At 35.7% G+C, this 16,828-nt stretch overlaps 1 protein-coding gene across 1 annotated transcript; it reads left to right on the top strand.

Annotated features, from left to right (window-relative positions):
• Positions 1–16,229: 16,229 nt before the first annotated feature.
• Positions 16,230–16,595, top strand: LOC133294131 (uncharacterized). The gene has a single exon (XM_061492786.1). It carries the CDS (start codon positions 16,230–16,232, stop codon positions 16,593–16,595), a length of 366 nt encoding a protein of 121 aa, XP_061348770.1.
• Positions 16,596–16,828: the final 233 nt, after the last annotated feature.

Below are 16,828 nucleotides of genomic sequence, written 5' to 3'. Positions count from 1 at the left end.
CGTGTGGAGAGCAAACGTGAACTAGGGCTGTGTGCCTTGGGTTGATACTTGATGCTGACTATTGTTTTGGATCAATTTCATCTTTTCTGATTTACTTTCTTTTTTCTTTTTTATAAAACTGATAATCAAATTTTCAAAACAGTGACTAAAATGTCATTTTTTTTGGTAAAATTTTATCGATATGTCATGTCAATAATACTTTTTACCAGACTGTCACATGTCATAATTTGTTATTATTAGTAGCGAATTTCGTGGCTAATGATTCTGTGACATGTGATCATATTGCAGACTAAATTCGCTATCACTAGTAGCAAATTATGACACGTCAACTTTTTTCTGCGAAAGTGTGCCACGTGTCACAAAATCATAGCAAACGTAATTTGCTACCGTCGTAAAGAATTACACCATGTGACAGTCTGATAAAATGTACTGTTCATGTGACATTCATGTAAAAAATTTGTCAAAGTGATATTTTAATCACTGTTCTCAAATTTTCGTAACGATATTGTAACTATAAGATAATAGTAAAAAAATATAATTAATGCTTATGCACAACACATGGTAAGTGACGTGGATCTTCTTATGTTAAAATTTATATTATCTGATATATGAAATTTTCGTATTTATTTCTTTCTTTATATACATTAAATAAGTGAAACTCAATTATCATTAATAAAGAAGGAGATAAATATAAAAATTTTACATGATGAAATCATATAAAATTTTAATATAAAAAGATCTATTTCCGCTTTAATTTGAGCGCAAGTATACGTGACAAGTTTTGATCAGTTGCCTAAATTGATGTGCAATTGGTTGGGAACATTGACTCAAGTACTATTATTTAGTAAATTTTTTATTCAAATATCATATAAATAATACTTTTTATCAGATTATCACACGACCTAATTTGTTAAGATTGGTAGTGAATTATGTTCACCAATAATTTTATGACACGTGGTATATTTTTGTAGAAAAAAATTGAATGGACAAAATTCGATACTAGTGATAGTAAATTTGGTATGCAATGTGGTCACGTGTCATGAAATCATAATTCGCTACTAGTTGTAGCGAATTACGTCGCGTGACAATTTAGTAAAAAGTATTATTCGTGTTATATTTGGATAAAAAATTTGTCAAACAATAACGCTTTAATCACTGTTGCCAATTGGTTACATCAATTACAGCTTGGTTATGTTATTTGTATAAAATATTTGAAAATAATATATATATAACTGAAGAACGAAGGCAATTCTATACATTTTAAAAAGGAATTTGCATTCATCATGTAACATGACCACAAATTTTTTTCTACAAACAACATTTTGTGGGATTCGCATCTTTTAAAGCAAAAAAAAACTATGGCACGCAAAACGAATTTCTATAACATAATACAATCAATTTTTCTAAAACTTTTATAAAACCCTTTTAAAAATGAAGAACAATGCAAGAATCCTTGTTACATAGAGGAATGCTATGTAGATGCTTCTATGTGCGGCGACGTCTTTTTCTAATCAGTTCTCTCCACGCGTACAAACAAAAAAAATTTATAAAAAGATGACAAAGTGCATGCTGTTTTCGTTGGTCTAATGCAAAGTGCCGTATAACGCTGAAATTGTGAGGTTGCGTATTGCGTAGCCTCACGTTTGAATATTTTATTTTTTGATTTTATTAATCTCATGTTAAAGGAGATAAGTTATCTCATATCATAAGATAAATTTGTGAATTTCATCATCTGAAAAAGAAAAGAAAAAAGTGGCACAGTTATCGAAGGATGTGTAGAAAGAGAAAGTTATCACATGTAGCATAAGAGTAGTTTTTTCTCTTTATTTTTAAGGAAATATTTTTCTTATGTTACAAGAAAAACCTTATCTCATGTTATACCCCCATCGAAATCTGAACCAACATTTCTTTTTCTTTTTCCTTTTTTTTAATTGTGAGACCCACATAATTATGTCTCTACATAAGACAATGTTATCTCATGTAACATGAGAAAAACATTGCCCTTATTTTTATTATATAATCTTAGGAAGAATTTGCAGTTTTTACTTTTCATTTTTCTATAGTTCAAACGAGGCGGGATTATTAGTTAAGTTTATAATTTTTTAAACAGGTATTAATTACAAAACTCTCTGAGACGTGAAAGACGGATCCTTTCCCTTCTTTGCGACTGGCCACATTTCTGTTCCAAAAAAAGCGCAAGGATCGGGGGAATTGGTAATATTTTGGTTTTATTGGCATGTCTGAAAAGGTACCAATAAGATTTCGCCACTGAAGCATGAATTTGTTGGGCTTCGTATTAATATTGTACTTTTCAATTTTTGTTAGGCCCAGCTGCCCAGCACAAACGCTCACCAATCGCAACATTTTATATATTTTTTTGATGGGATTTGTATTTTTATATTATAGAAGATAATTTTATTTGTTATATATATAAAAATATATAAAATCCATTTTTTTTCTCTTTTTTCTATATAAATTCACATAGATTCTATATATTTTTATTTTTTATTTTTCATAACAGAAGAAACATTAAATTTTTTTATTGAGTAATTTTAATTTTTTATTTACTACCACTATCGCGAATATGTTTTGATATGACATGAGATAATGTTTGACAGTATTAGCAACTAAGATATAAATTAAGGGTGATTGGATAAAGTATTAAAATAAATTATCAATAAGAGATCACTTATCTGAATGGCTGATATTATTTTACATGGTCTCATATCAGGAGAGCATTTATTCCCATAAAAAAATTTAATCGGAGCAGTAGGATACAAGAAAGTAAAATATTATCTAATTCAAAGCCTAAAATCAATTATATATTTAGTATAAAAAATAAATAAAAGATATTATGCCTACTCATTTTTTATACCTATTATTTTTTAACATTGTTAGATTAGAATATCAACTTAAAATTCTAATTTAACATTGAGCGTGACAAAAAAATAGGTAAAATATTTTATCTCAGAAAATATATATAAACATCATTTGACACTTTTGAGGCATTTTAATTTTTTGTTTAGCTGACTCAGAAGATTTGTTCCTTCTTAAACACTTGTTTCATGCTTCCTCACTCAATCCCAAGACTTTCATTACTCTCTCTCCTTATGTGAAATTCTCACTCACATCACCATGAAACAGAGAACCAAAAGAGTCAACCTCATCCTTTTCACAAATACCTTAAATATGGAATTTGTGACTCGCAGATTATCATCAAATCCAATCAAGTTAACACATCGGATCATCCCCCTCAACACCACTCATTACCACTGCTCTCAAACGATAATCAACCTCAACTACGGTTTTCCTTACTTTGTCAAGAGCATATATGCCTAGCGTAGCGTGAAGCTTTTGAAGATTGACAAATATTTATATTTTATAAGAAATTTGTGCATATAATTTATGATTAGGAGTTACATTTAGGATTAATCACTTTCTTAGGATATTGATGGATTTTTTTATTTTTTTTTGTGATTTTCCCTAATTTTTCTTATTTTGTAGAGTTCAAGATTATCTGGTTGAAAAGCGCATAATCGCAAGGGCAACGAAGTGATTCGACATCTGGAATTCTGGATCACAACGAAGACATCTTTTGGAAGGGTGAGCGGCATTGCGGTACAATACAAATTTGACGAAACACAAAAATGAAAGAGGTTTTACATTGCAAGCACACAATTGATAGTGGTAAAGTTGAAGAGATTAAGCCTTGAAGCATCAAATGACAAATGTAACCCCCTCTTGACGAAGAGGGGAATCAAGCAGCGATGTTCATCAACCAATTCAAACTATTGTGATTTAATCGAAAAAACAATAACTAAATTAATTGAAAAATCAAAAATTTGAAAAAAAAACACTTATTTTAATTGAATTGTATCAGTTTTCGGTTTGGTTAATGAAAATTGATTCAACGTATTATGTATTTATTATTTTTGAAATATGGTTACTTGGAATCTTGTTATTTCGTAAACTTAGAATATTGGATGTTATTGATAGCAAACTATCTTGTTTTAGTTTTTTCTTGTCTATTAATCTATTTTGACTCTTCATTAGTTTTAAGACTTATTTTAATTTGAGTACTTGAATTTTTCAATGGTTTATAACTTTGAATAACTTTATTTTGATAAAGCTAGTGATTTGTATAACTGAAATTTTAGACTTTTCGAAAAATCAAAAATTGATCGAATCCAAACTAAATAGGTAATTAAATGATCAAACCGAAATGATTGGATCCGATGATTTTTGTTTCAAAATCGATCCAATTCAGACCGTGAACATCATGTAGTACTCCGGTTGTTAAACATCATGATATTATAGTGTACATAGCGGAAGAGTTTATTTTATTAAATAAAGAATCATCTCTTAAAAATATGAGTTAACTTTTTCCAAAACATTTTCTAAAAACATTTTCTAAAATCATTTCCAAAATCGCTCACATGAGATATTGCGTAAGCGTAAATCTAAGACATACAACTACTAATTAATCCCATTAGCCCTTATTAGTGGCCATTGACTAACCGAATATGACAACAAGTGTCATTCCTGTCAGAGTCTCACGGACAGCATAACGGCTGTTTAACGGATAACTGGGAGATAAGAATCTCACTCCATAATACACTCCTGATAGGCACAGTTTATAAAATCAGACAGCTCGCAAGTCCTACACGGACTGCGATCCACTCATAGGGTCAATGCATACATAATGGCTCAGTGCCCAAATAATTACATCTATATGTCTATGTGTCCTCATCGCATGCATCTAACATAACTCATAATAAATACATCCATAATCCAGAAGCTCAATAATAACAATCCTGAGCATTATTACATACAACAATATAGTCTTAAAATAATCTAACTAGGCATGCCAAAACACTACGCATGCTATATAACAAAATAATAGCGTAGCATAAACAGCAACATCAATCCACTAATCCGTAGCTGGGCCCTTGCCCCTAGAAGGCTCACCGCTACCATGGGTACCTGAAATGATGTCCCCAAAAAGGGGTGAGAAAAAAACATCTCAGTAAGCTCAAGGTTTTTAGAGGATCCTCTAATCCCCTAAGCTCACTTCTTGCATGACAAGTCAAATATAAAGCATATATAACAAACAACATAAACATAGCATCATAACTCATCCTCTGGTTAACTATTCAAGGGCTCTCCCCAAGAATAGCTAACTGATATGTCCAACATGCCTAGTGTGACTCCCAGGGTCAAGCCATAGGCAGTCAACACAAACTGTAGTATGAAATAACTCTCAGGGTCAAGCCATAGGCAGTCTACATACCATGATCACTGGTCAGGATCCTCATAACATACATAATTAGTGCATCATCATAACATCAAGAATCGTATAATATCTATATGGATGTGAATGAATGAACATATACAACATATCACATACTTTCATATAATTCAACTATAATGTCCACCATCATGGGGGGCCCACAAGAGAGAGGAGCAACCCAAACTGGGAGCTTACCTCAAAGAGCTTAGCACAAGTCTACACTCCAATATAAACATGTATGCTCCAAATCAATCCTCAAGTGCAAGGTTCTCTAGGCACACCTAGAGTAGGAACCATTCACATCATTAATTACATATTAATTAATCAAGTCCTAGGTTAGATTTTCAATTTGCAAGTTGATTCAAGCCTTGAACACACATTAACCCTAAATCATCCTTAAATATAATTTTTGCACCTAAAACCCTAATTATATCACACATGGACCAATTGTATAGGTTATTATTCTTTAGGATTTTCTTTCATTAGATTACATGATCATGTATCCATAAACTAGTCTTAAGCCTAGGTTGTCAACTAGCACCATAATTAGGTTTAATTAGCAAACCCTAATTAGGTTTGATTAGAAACCCTAGGTTACTTTAATTTTTTTGGGTTTTTCCTTTATTAGGTCACTTATGCATTCCTGATATACATCCAGCATATGGGTAAATCCAAGCCAAAAAGAGAAAGAATCTTGGTTAATCTTGAGTAAAAAGGCAATATTTACTGTTGATTTTTTAAAATCTCAATCAGAGATTGTACAATTGAATTTATGCTGATTTTGTAGGGGGGAAAACAGACAAACTGAAGCTCAATGGGAAAATACCAAACTGAAGGCCCACGCTGATAGCGTGGGTGTGGCGCTGACAGCGTGGAGAAGTCTTTTCATACAGATACATCCATGCTACTAGCGTGGAACTCACGCTAGCAGCGCCAGAATTCAAAATCACTCCGAGACAACCACGCTACTAGCGTGGAACTCACGCTAGTAACACCATACTTTCCTGCCAACCACGATCATAGCGTGGGAACCACGCTCATAGCATGGGAACCACGCTAGTAGCGTGAAACTCCAACATTGTGAACAAAACTCCCACGCTAGTAGCGTGGGGGATGCGAACAAACCAGAAGTCAATCCTGTTTTGAATCAGAGAAAGATCACACTGAGATTTACGACGAAGATTTAATCAAGATATCTGAGCAAGACACAAAGTCTATAAATAGAGGCTTAGACTCCCAGAAACATCAATCTTTGGCTGGAGCAAATTGTGAGGATCAGAGAATTGAGAGAATTCTTGGAGACTCGCGCTGAAGACATTGAGTTTTTATTCTTTTTCTTATTCTTTTCTTCTTTATAGTTTATGAACAATTTTTCTTTTTATTTGTTTTAGTCAGACATGAATATGTCTGGCTAATTTCTTTATATAGTTGGGATCACGAACCCGATGTGAATCCTTTTATATTTTCTGTATTGATATTTTATAATTTAATTAGTTTGTTTGTTTTATTCTACCTGGTTTAATTTTTCCATATCCTGTTTAGAACAGGCCACTCTAAATTATAGGGCTTTGAGGGTTAGAATTCACAATAGACATATTGGGGTTTTAATCTGGACAGGGGTAGAATAACAATTTGTGTATGATCTAGACATAGGCTTACATAAATTGCAAACTCATAATTCATTTGCTTAATGCTTAATTCAAGAAGTATCACTAAGACATTAGGGTTCTAATTGGGTTAAAGGGTTGAAATCACTAAGACATTAGTGTTCAACTAATTTATAGAGAAATAATGAATTGTCTGAACAAACGAGTTAATTATTTATAAAATACAATATAGGAATATAAGGGAGGATCGGAGGTGAAGTGTATCCTGGCTACAATTTTCTTACGAATCTTTCATCAATCTTTTCTCGCGTTCTTGATCTTTTCTTGTATGCGTTCAAAGTCCATTGTTATTTAAATTCTGTTTTTAAATTTAATTGTTTTAATTTCTGTTTTGGATTTTCCAAACTCAATTATTTCACAACATAAACAGTTTTTCTGTTCCAAATTAAAGGGAATAGTTAGACTAGTACTTGGTGCCTCAATCCTCGTGGGAACGATACTTTTCTTATCACTTTATTACTTGGAACGATCGGTATACTTGCTGAGTTCACAACAATTCCCATATAGTCACCTTAAGTCTTAGTTCATTAAGTTCACTAATTACACAATTAATGTCTCTAAACCCTAATTAGGTCCATTTTTAGGATTTATAGTTAATTAATCCATTATGCATGGTCCTCCTCACTTTAAAACTTGATTAGTATCCTAATTAGGTCTTGAAACCAATTTTAACATACTAACCCTAATTTATCTCTAATTGGCCGAATTGTTTAGGTGATAGAAACTAGGTTTTTAACTTGTCAACTTCACCATTTCTTCACTTAATTAGGTCCTACACTTAAATAGTCCACTAATCCATTATTTCATTAAATTTTAGACATGAAATCCTAATTATAATCATTAGGTCAGATTTGACATGATAGTGTCATTAGGGTTTAAATTCCATCCTTAAGTAAGATTAGTGTTCTTAAGCTTAAAAATTACATTTTTAACATTTTCCTTGGTCCCCCTTATGATTTTTCACCCTTAACAACTTCAAAAACCCATTTTTACCAACTTAAAGCATCAACCCCATAGGAACACCATTAAGGCCGAATTGCATAGGTGGGTGGGGGAGGGTTTTCGTCACCATTTCTCCAAGTAATTATGTTTACTTCTTCAAGTTAGCTCCAAGGCTTCAAGCTTCCACTTTTCTCAAGCAAAGATGCATCTTTTCCACAAAGAACACACCTTTAAGAAAGACTCAAAGTTAGAACTCAAAAACACAACTCAAAGGTGGGGTTTTGAAGAAGATTCAAGAAACTTACACCAAAACTCAAGGAAACAAACACCAAAGTAGTGTTCTTCAAAGAGAACTCAAAACATCATCTTAATGGCATAAACATGCCCAAAACTGTGGCTGTATGTGGGAGAAATCTCCACGAAATTTTTGGCTTTACTCAACAAAAATGGTATATTCTTGGAGAGGATGATGAGAGGAACAACTTTTGTGAATGAGGTTTGGTGATTTGATGGAGTTTAGTGGGAGGAAATCTAGAGAGAAAGAGGAGAAAGTTTGAAATTCAAAATGGGTAGAGAGAGGGAGGCGCTGAATGGGGGCTGTTTGGAGGTTGCCCCAGTCTTCTAGGATTTTGACCAAGTCACTTAGTGACTTTCTGTCCTTTAGTGACACCTGGTGTAATTTTTCTCTGAACTGTTATCAAATTTCCACCCAGAAACCCCCAAAACTCTAACTTTAAGTAATTAATATTAAGTTTTTCTAATTATCATATTCCTAACTTAAAAATTTGATTAGTAGATCACAGATCCACTCACTGCTGTTTAATTGCACTGTAGTCTTTACCGGTGTTCTTAACTGTACTCGAATTTCATAATCTTCTTAACTTTAACATTATTGGTCAAATTATGACTTGTTAGGCATATATTGGTCTTTAATTCCATTTTCTCATCTTTTTCCCATTCCGGGATTCTACTGGATGTTTCTACAGCAGTACATTATTCTATTGATTGTTACTACGTCAGCAATCAAAATTAACAAATGAAAATCCACCTGTGTAGAATACCATCGATATGGATATCAAAATTCTTAGAATTTCATCTTCATTTCAGTTATGACCCTAAGGACTTCATAATAATCCTTTAATTTTGAAATTATAAAATTAGGGTTATTATATTCACCACACCTTTTAAAAAGATTTTGTCCTCAAAATCGGAGTATACCTGATATCAAAATCGGGATATAGCCGGAGAATATCATCCTCCCGCTCCCATGTGGCGTCTTCTGGTGTCAATCCTTTCCATTGAATCTTAACCATGGGAATGACTCTATTTCTAAGTCGTTTCTCATCTCGAGCTAGATCCTTATAAGGTCCAACAACGAACTTCAGGTCCTTCTTAACCTCTACGTCATCAGCTGAACAATGTGTGAATCATCAGATATGTATCTGCGGAGCTGACTCACATGGAACACATCATGTAGATTCGCCAAGTTGGGAGGTAGAGAAAGCTGATACGCCACCGGTCTGACCCTTTTTATTATCTGATAGGGTCTGATGAACCATGGACTCAACTTTCTAACTCTCAAAACACGCCCAACACCTGTGGTTGGTGATAATCTAATAAATACATGATCCCCTTCAGAGAACTCAAGGGATCTGTGCTTTGCATCATAGTAATTAGTAGCTCTTCTGACGGCTTGTGCTTTCTTCAGCCGATCTCTGATCATCTTTATCTGTTCTGTAGTCTTTTGGACCAATTCTGGTCCCAGTAATTGCCTTTCTCCAATCTCTGTCCAACATGTAGGTTTTCTACACCTACGACCATACAAGGCCTCATAAAGAGCCATGCCCAAGCTGGCATGATAACTGTTATTGTAAGAGAATTCAACCAATGGCAGGTACTTGTCCCAAGCATTTCTCTGCTCTAATACACATACTCTCAACATGTCCTCCAATGTTTGGATGGTTCTCTCTATCTAACCATCCGTCTGCGTGTGATATGTTGTACTCAATCTCCATTGAGTACCAAAGGCCTCATGCAATGCTTCCCAGAAGCGTGAAGTAAACTTTGGATACCGATCACTGATTATACTTTCGGGAATGCCATGAAGTTTCACAATCTCTTTGATATACAATCTGGCTAGCTGCTCAGTGGAGAAAATCATCTTGACTGGAATGAAGTGGGCAGATTTATTCAATCTGTCAACCACAACCCAAATGGAATCAAATCCATCCTGGCTTCTCGGCAATCCAACAACAAAGTCCATGGATATGCTCACCCATTTCCACACTGGAATCTCTAATGGCTGTAATAAGCCTGAAGGCTTTTGATGCTCAATTTTCACCTTTTGGCAAATAAGGCACTTGCTCACAAATTGAGCTATGTCTCTCTTCATCCCAGACCATCAGAAATTGCATTTCAAGTCTTGGTACATCTTAGTAGCACCTGGATGGATGGTGTACTTGCCCATATGGGCCTCAATCAACACTTCTTCTACCATTGGCTCCTTCGGAACAATCAGCCTATCCTTGTAGTACTTTACATTAGAAGCATCTGTGAATACAAAATCTTGCCCTTTCATCCTTTGAATTCCTTCATCAATCAATTGGGTCGTTTTAACTCTTTCCACAAGTGAATTTATGACTTCAACTGTAGTCATAACATATGAAGTCTCAAGCGGTATCACGATAATTCTTAAATCCCTGAACTTCTCAATCAATTCATACTCTGCAATCATCATGTTAGCCATACCCATAGTCTTCCTGCTCAAGGCATCAGTCACTACATTGGCCTTTCCAGGGTGATGCTGAAGATCAAACTCGTAATCCTTCAGAAATTCCATCCATCTCATTTGCCTCATATTAAGCTCTTTTTGATCAAACAAGTACTTCAAGCTTTTGTGATCACTATAAACTGTGAAATTAGCACCATACAAGAAGTGCCGCCATATCTTCAAGGCAAAAACCATAGCCGCTAACTCAAGATCATAAGTAGGGTAATTCTCCTCATGGGACTTCAACTGTCTAGACGCGTAGGCCACTACCTTTCGTTCCTGCATCAACATGCACCCTAATCCATACTTGGATGCATCACAATAGATCTCAAACTGGTGTCGTAGTCAACTTATCCCTCAATTCTTGAAAGTTCACTTCACATGCAATGGTCCATGCAAATGGCACCCCCTTGCAGGTTAATCTAGTCAATGGCAAAGCAATTCTTAAGAATCCATTGATAAACCGCCTGTAATATCCTGCTAGACCCAGAAAACTCCGAATTTCAGTAACATTCTTGGGTTTCTCCCAATTCAACACAGCTTATATTTTACTTGGATCAACAGCCACTCCTGCAGATGAAATGACGTGGCCAAGAAACTGAATCTCAGGAAACCAGAATTCATACTTGGATGGTTTGACATGTAATTGATGCTCCCTCAAAATTTGCAAGACTATCTTTAAATGCTCTACGTGCTCTTCTTCACTCTTGGAATAGATTAGAATATCATCAATGAAGACCACTACAAACTGATCTAAATTTGATTTGAAGATCTGATTCATATAACTCATGAACACGACCGGAGCATTAGTCAGCCCAAATGGGATCACTAAGTACTCGTAGTGCCCATATCTGGATCGGAAAGTCGTATTCGGAATATCCTCTGCTTTTACCCGTATCTGGTGATATTCGAAACTGAGATCAATCTTTGAGAATACTGAAGCACCCCTAACCTGATCCAACAGATCATCAATGCGGGGTAGAGGGTACTTGTTCTTCACCGTTACCTTATTTAATTCCCGGTAATCCGTGCACAACCTCATAGTCTTGTCCTTCTTCTTCACGAAGATGACTGGTGCACTCCAAAGAGATACACTCGGTCTAATGAACTTCTTACTAGACAATTCTTCAATCTGCTTTTTCAACTTTGCAAGCTCTAAATGTGACATCCGGTAGGGATCCAAGGAGATAGGCCCCACATCAAGCAATAAGTCAATGGAGAATTCAATCTCCCTCTTTGGAGAAAACTGAGGAATTTCTTTTGGAAACACGTCTTCAAACTCGCACACTACAGGAATGTTAGAAGTTGGTTCCTTGGAGGCTCCTACTAGTCCTCCCACAATAATGTATCCCGCATCTCCCTCATTTAGATCCTTCTTCAATTGAGGTACAGATAAGTATAAACTGTCCTACTTCTCTCCCTTTGCAGAAATGAAAATCTTCTTGCTACAACAATCAATCATCACACCATATTTGACTAGCCAGTCCATGCCCAGAATAATGTGTAGATTCATTCCCTCAAGCACTATCAAATCCACCATATACTCTTCTTTCTCAAATATGAATCTGACTTCTTTGCACATCAAAAAGTAGAAACAATGTCTCTGATGGCAATCTTCACTACCATAGGAGACATGAACTCTTGAATGGGAAGATGAACCCCATTAGCAACAAATTCCGATATAAAATAGTGGGTAGCTTCTGAATCAAACATAGCATCAAAAGCATATCCTTTGATAAAAATGGTACCTCTGATCAGATTAGGAGACCTCTCTGTCTCATGTTGAGTGACTGTATAAACTCTGGCACTAGTGGGTGCTGGAGACTCCTCAATGACCATCAGAGTCGGAACAGCCTGGATGGGAACTGCCTGGATAGCTGCCACATGCCCCTTTCTCTGGGGGAACTCCCTAGAGAAATGTCCAACCTGTCTATAACTGAAACATATATTCTTCCCGAGCTGACACACACACAAAATGTGATTTCCCACACTTAGCACACGTGGGAACCTTTCCAGTTCTAGCTTTCCCACTTCCATTCTTAACATTACCAATCTTCTTAAACTTGTTGTTCTGATTCACCTGTAAGCCCTTTCCCTTTCCCTTCCAGTGAGTAGTGCTACTGCTGTAACTCTTTCCAGCTCCATCCTTGTCATGGCATTTCTTAATCAATTCCACAAAATCTTTTGTACAATGGCCAGCCAGCTTATCTCATTCAAACCCTTTTTGAATCTAAAGGCTTTGTTTTCTGGAGTGAAGGGAGCTCTGCCGTTGCATGAATACTTTGCCAATCTGTTGAACTTACTCAGGTACTCATCAATGGTCATGTTTCCCTACTTAAGGTCTTCAAATTCACTCATCTTCTTTTCCTTAGCTTCTTCAGGGAAGTACTTCAGCAGGAAATGCCTCTCAAACAATGGCCAAGTGATACCATAACCTTGGCATTCAAGTGGGTGTCTAACATTGGTCCACCAATTAGTTACATCACCCTGTAACATATAAGTTGCATAAAGGAGCTTGGTGTTGGCATCACACTCCATCACCTGGAATATCCGATCCATCTCCTGAAGCCACTCCAATGCAGCAATGGGTTCTCTTTCATCCTTATAATGGGGTTGAGAAGGCTTTCTGAAAGTATTTAACATTCTTTCCTGGGTCTCTCGGTTAAAGACCTGTGGTCTGGCAGATCTATCAACAAAAACTACAGGGGGTATGTCACGTCCCCTGTGAACAGATGCCTCCGCCTCCTGGTTGGCATCGCCAACACCCTCCTATTCCAGCACGACAGGCTCAACCACAAGAATCAGATCAGCTATTTGTGCAACCTGCTGCTGTACCGGTGGTGTAGGTGGTGGTGGAGGTGGTGTAGGTCCTCCACGTACCATAGCCAACAACAGTCTGATTATCTTTGCATTGGCCAACCTGTTTTGCGCTATGAGGTTCCTCGTGTGCTCCCTATCTCGCTCCCTAGCTTCTTCTATTCTTCTTAGGTCAGCTTCCTTTGTCTCATTCAAGGTTTGCTGAAGCGCCGCTAAAGCAGCATCAACGGGGTTCGGTGGTTGATTCTGAACTAACCGTCGTGGTCTCCCTCGAGGAACCATGATATCTGCACACAACTGCACAAGGTATGAGTTAGCTACGCTCAATCATATGATGACATATGCATTATCATAACACTCAAGAGACACTCAATAGGTAGTTCCAACACTTAAGCAATATATTAATGAACGTCCCGGTGAAACTGCTCTGATATCATAAATGTAACACCTCGTAATACTCTGGTTGTTAAACATCATGATATTTTAGCGTACACAGTGGAAGACTTTATTTTATTAAATAAAGAATCGTCTTTTAAAAATATGAGTTAATTTTTTCCAAAACATTTTCTAAAAATATTTCCAAAATCGTTCACATGAGATATTGCGTAAGCGTAAATCTAAGACATACAACTACTAATTAATCTCATTAGCCCTTATTAGTCGCCATTGACTAACCGGATATGACAACAAGTGTCATTCCTGTCAGAGTCTCACAGATAGCATAACGGTTGTTTAACAGATAACTAGGAGATAAGAATCTCACTCCATAATACAATCCTGATAGGCACAGTTTATAAAATCAGACAGCTCGCAAGTCCCACACGGACTGTGATCCCCTCACAGGGTCAATGCATACATAATGACTCTGTGCCCAAATAATTACATCTATACATCATATCTATGTGTCCTCATCACATGCATCTAACATAACTCATAATAAATACATCCATAATCCAGAAGCTCAATAATAACAATCCTGAGCATTATTACATACAACAATATAGTCTTAAAATAATCTAACTAGGCATGCCAAAACACTATGCATGCCATATAACAAAATAACAGCGCAACATAAACAGCAACGTCAATCCACTAATCCGTAGCTGGGCCCTTGCCCCTAGAAGGCTCACTGCCACCATGGGTACCTGAAATGATGTCCCCAAAAAGGGGTGAGATAAACATCTCAGTAAGCTCAAGGTTTTAGAGGATCCTCTAATCCCCTGAGCCCACTTCCCGCATGATAAGTCAGATATAAAGCATATATAACAAACATACAGCATAAACATAGCATCATAACTCATCCTCTGGTTAGCTATTCAAGGGCTCTCCCCAAGAATAGCTAACTGAAATGTTCAACATGCCTAGTGTGACTCCCAGGGTCAAGCCATATGCAGTCAACACAAACTGTAGTATAAAATAACTCTCAGGGTCATGCCATAGACAGTCTACATACCATGATCACTGGCCAGGATCCTCATAACATATATCATCAGTGTCATAACATCAAGAATCATATAATATCTATATGCATGTGAATGAATGCATATATACAACATATCACATACTTTCACACAATTCAACCATAATGCCCACCATCATGGTGGGGCCACAAGAGAGAGGAGCAATCAAAATCGGGAGCTTACCTCAAGGAGCTTAGCACAAGGCCACACTCCAATATAAACACTATGCTCCAAATCAATCCTCAAGTGCAAGGTTCTTTAGGCACACCTAGAGTAGGAACCATTCACATCATTAATTACATATTAATTAATCAAGTCATATCCAAGACTTAATCATTTAATGATTCCACTTTTCATACTCATATGCCAATAATATAACCATTACCAGTCTAGACCATTTATTACTTAATTACATGTTTTTAGTGCATTATGAAGTGTTAACCTGGTATGCAATCAACCAAATAGGTCAAACACCTTACATAACCTTAGAACCACACTCTAGGACCACTAAGGTAACTTAGATTATTTTCAACACTTCCAAGTCATAATATTCCCTCAAGGTCGAACATATATCCTTAGGCAAGTCCTAGGTTAGATTTTCAATTTACAAATTGATTCAAGCCTTGAACACACATTAAACCCTAAATCATCCTTAAATATAATTTTTGCACCTAAAACCCTAATTATCTCACACATGGCCGAATTGTATAGGGTATTATTCCTTCGGATTTTCTTTCATTAGATTACATGATCATGTGTCCATAAACTAGTCTTAAGCCCTTTTCTTTGATTTTGGTTTTAGAATTTATATTATAATTTCAGAGAATATTGTTTATCTTTGACATAAACATTTAATTCTATCAGCCGTTAAGTAAAGTTATAGAAGGAACTAGATGCTCCTTTTATAATAAAATACATTATATAGTAACTGATGTTTGACATTTAGCCTGTGTCTCATTCAATGTTGATATTTTTAAAATATTATTCATATAATATTTTTTAAGAAATAAAAATATATATTAAAATGTTACAGCAGTTACATCATTTAAGTAGCTTTTAAGAGCATTGTCGTAATCATTTAATTTTAATTTTTTAAATCCTTTTTACATCTAAAAAAGAATTGTGGTATTTCATTGTGTCTCACTTTGCTCTTTATTTAAACCTGCTCCAAATCCTTAGTATTTCATTCCTTCTTTAACATTTGTTTCCTGCTCCTCTCCCTCACTAAATCCTTGATCTTTCATTCCTTTTTCTCCCTGCTTAAAATTCTAACTCTTATTACCATGAAACGGAGAACCAAACGGAACCAATCTCATCCTTTTCACAAGTATCGTACTCTCGGAGCTCTCGCCCAAATTCGTGCCTCACAGATTATTGCTCGATACCACCGAGTTAACTTATCGCGCCGGCTCGCTCTGCATCATTCGCAGCCACATCCACTCTCAAATGAGGATCAACCTCAAATAAATGCCAGTGATGATTTTCCTTACTGCGTCGAGACAATCTATGCTCCACGATGTCCGCAGAGGAAGAAAGTCATTGCCCCTAAGTCTGTCTTGTTTACAATTGATGGCCCAGTGAATTCACCCATGAATTCCCCTGATATGGTAGTTGATTTGTCTAATAATGACACTAGTGTCGCAAATTGAATCGAATATATGAATTATTTAGTTTTTGTTTGAATAAAAAATTAAGCTGGTACTTCTTATAGGATGTAAATTGTTCAATTGCTGCAAAATAAATAAAAATCTATTCAGATAGAGCTTAAATGGATGAAATGAAACCGAAATTCCAATTTTACAACATGTTCCTGATTTTGACTTTGGATTTATTCCTTATTTATCTTGAGGACAATTAGAGTTCAATGCTTTTGGAGAGATAA

The sequence above is a fragment of the Gastrolobium bilobum genome, unplaced genomic scaffold (genome assembly GCF_033153095.1).
Source record: "Gastrolobium bilobum isolate Gb01-03AN ecotype WA unplaced genomic scaffold, APGP_CSIRO_Gbil_v1 utg20853, whole genome shotgun sequence".
In the NCBI taxonomy this organism is placed as follows: domain Eukaryota; kingdom Viridiplantae; phylum Streptophyta; class Magnoliopsida; order Fabales; family Fabaceae; genus Gastrolobium; species Gastrolobium bilobum.
The sequence above is the reverse complement of the archived record's forward strand: the minus strand, read 5'-3'. Positions and strand labels throughout refer to the sequence as shown.

What these genes read in the sequence shown, in the direction of transcription:
- LOC133294131 (XM_061492786.1), top strand. Translation starts at nt 16,230, where the DNA reads ATGAAACGGAGAACCAAACGGAACCAATCTCATCCTTTTCACAAGTAT.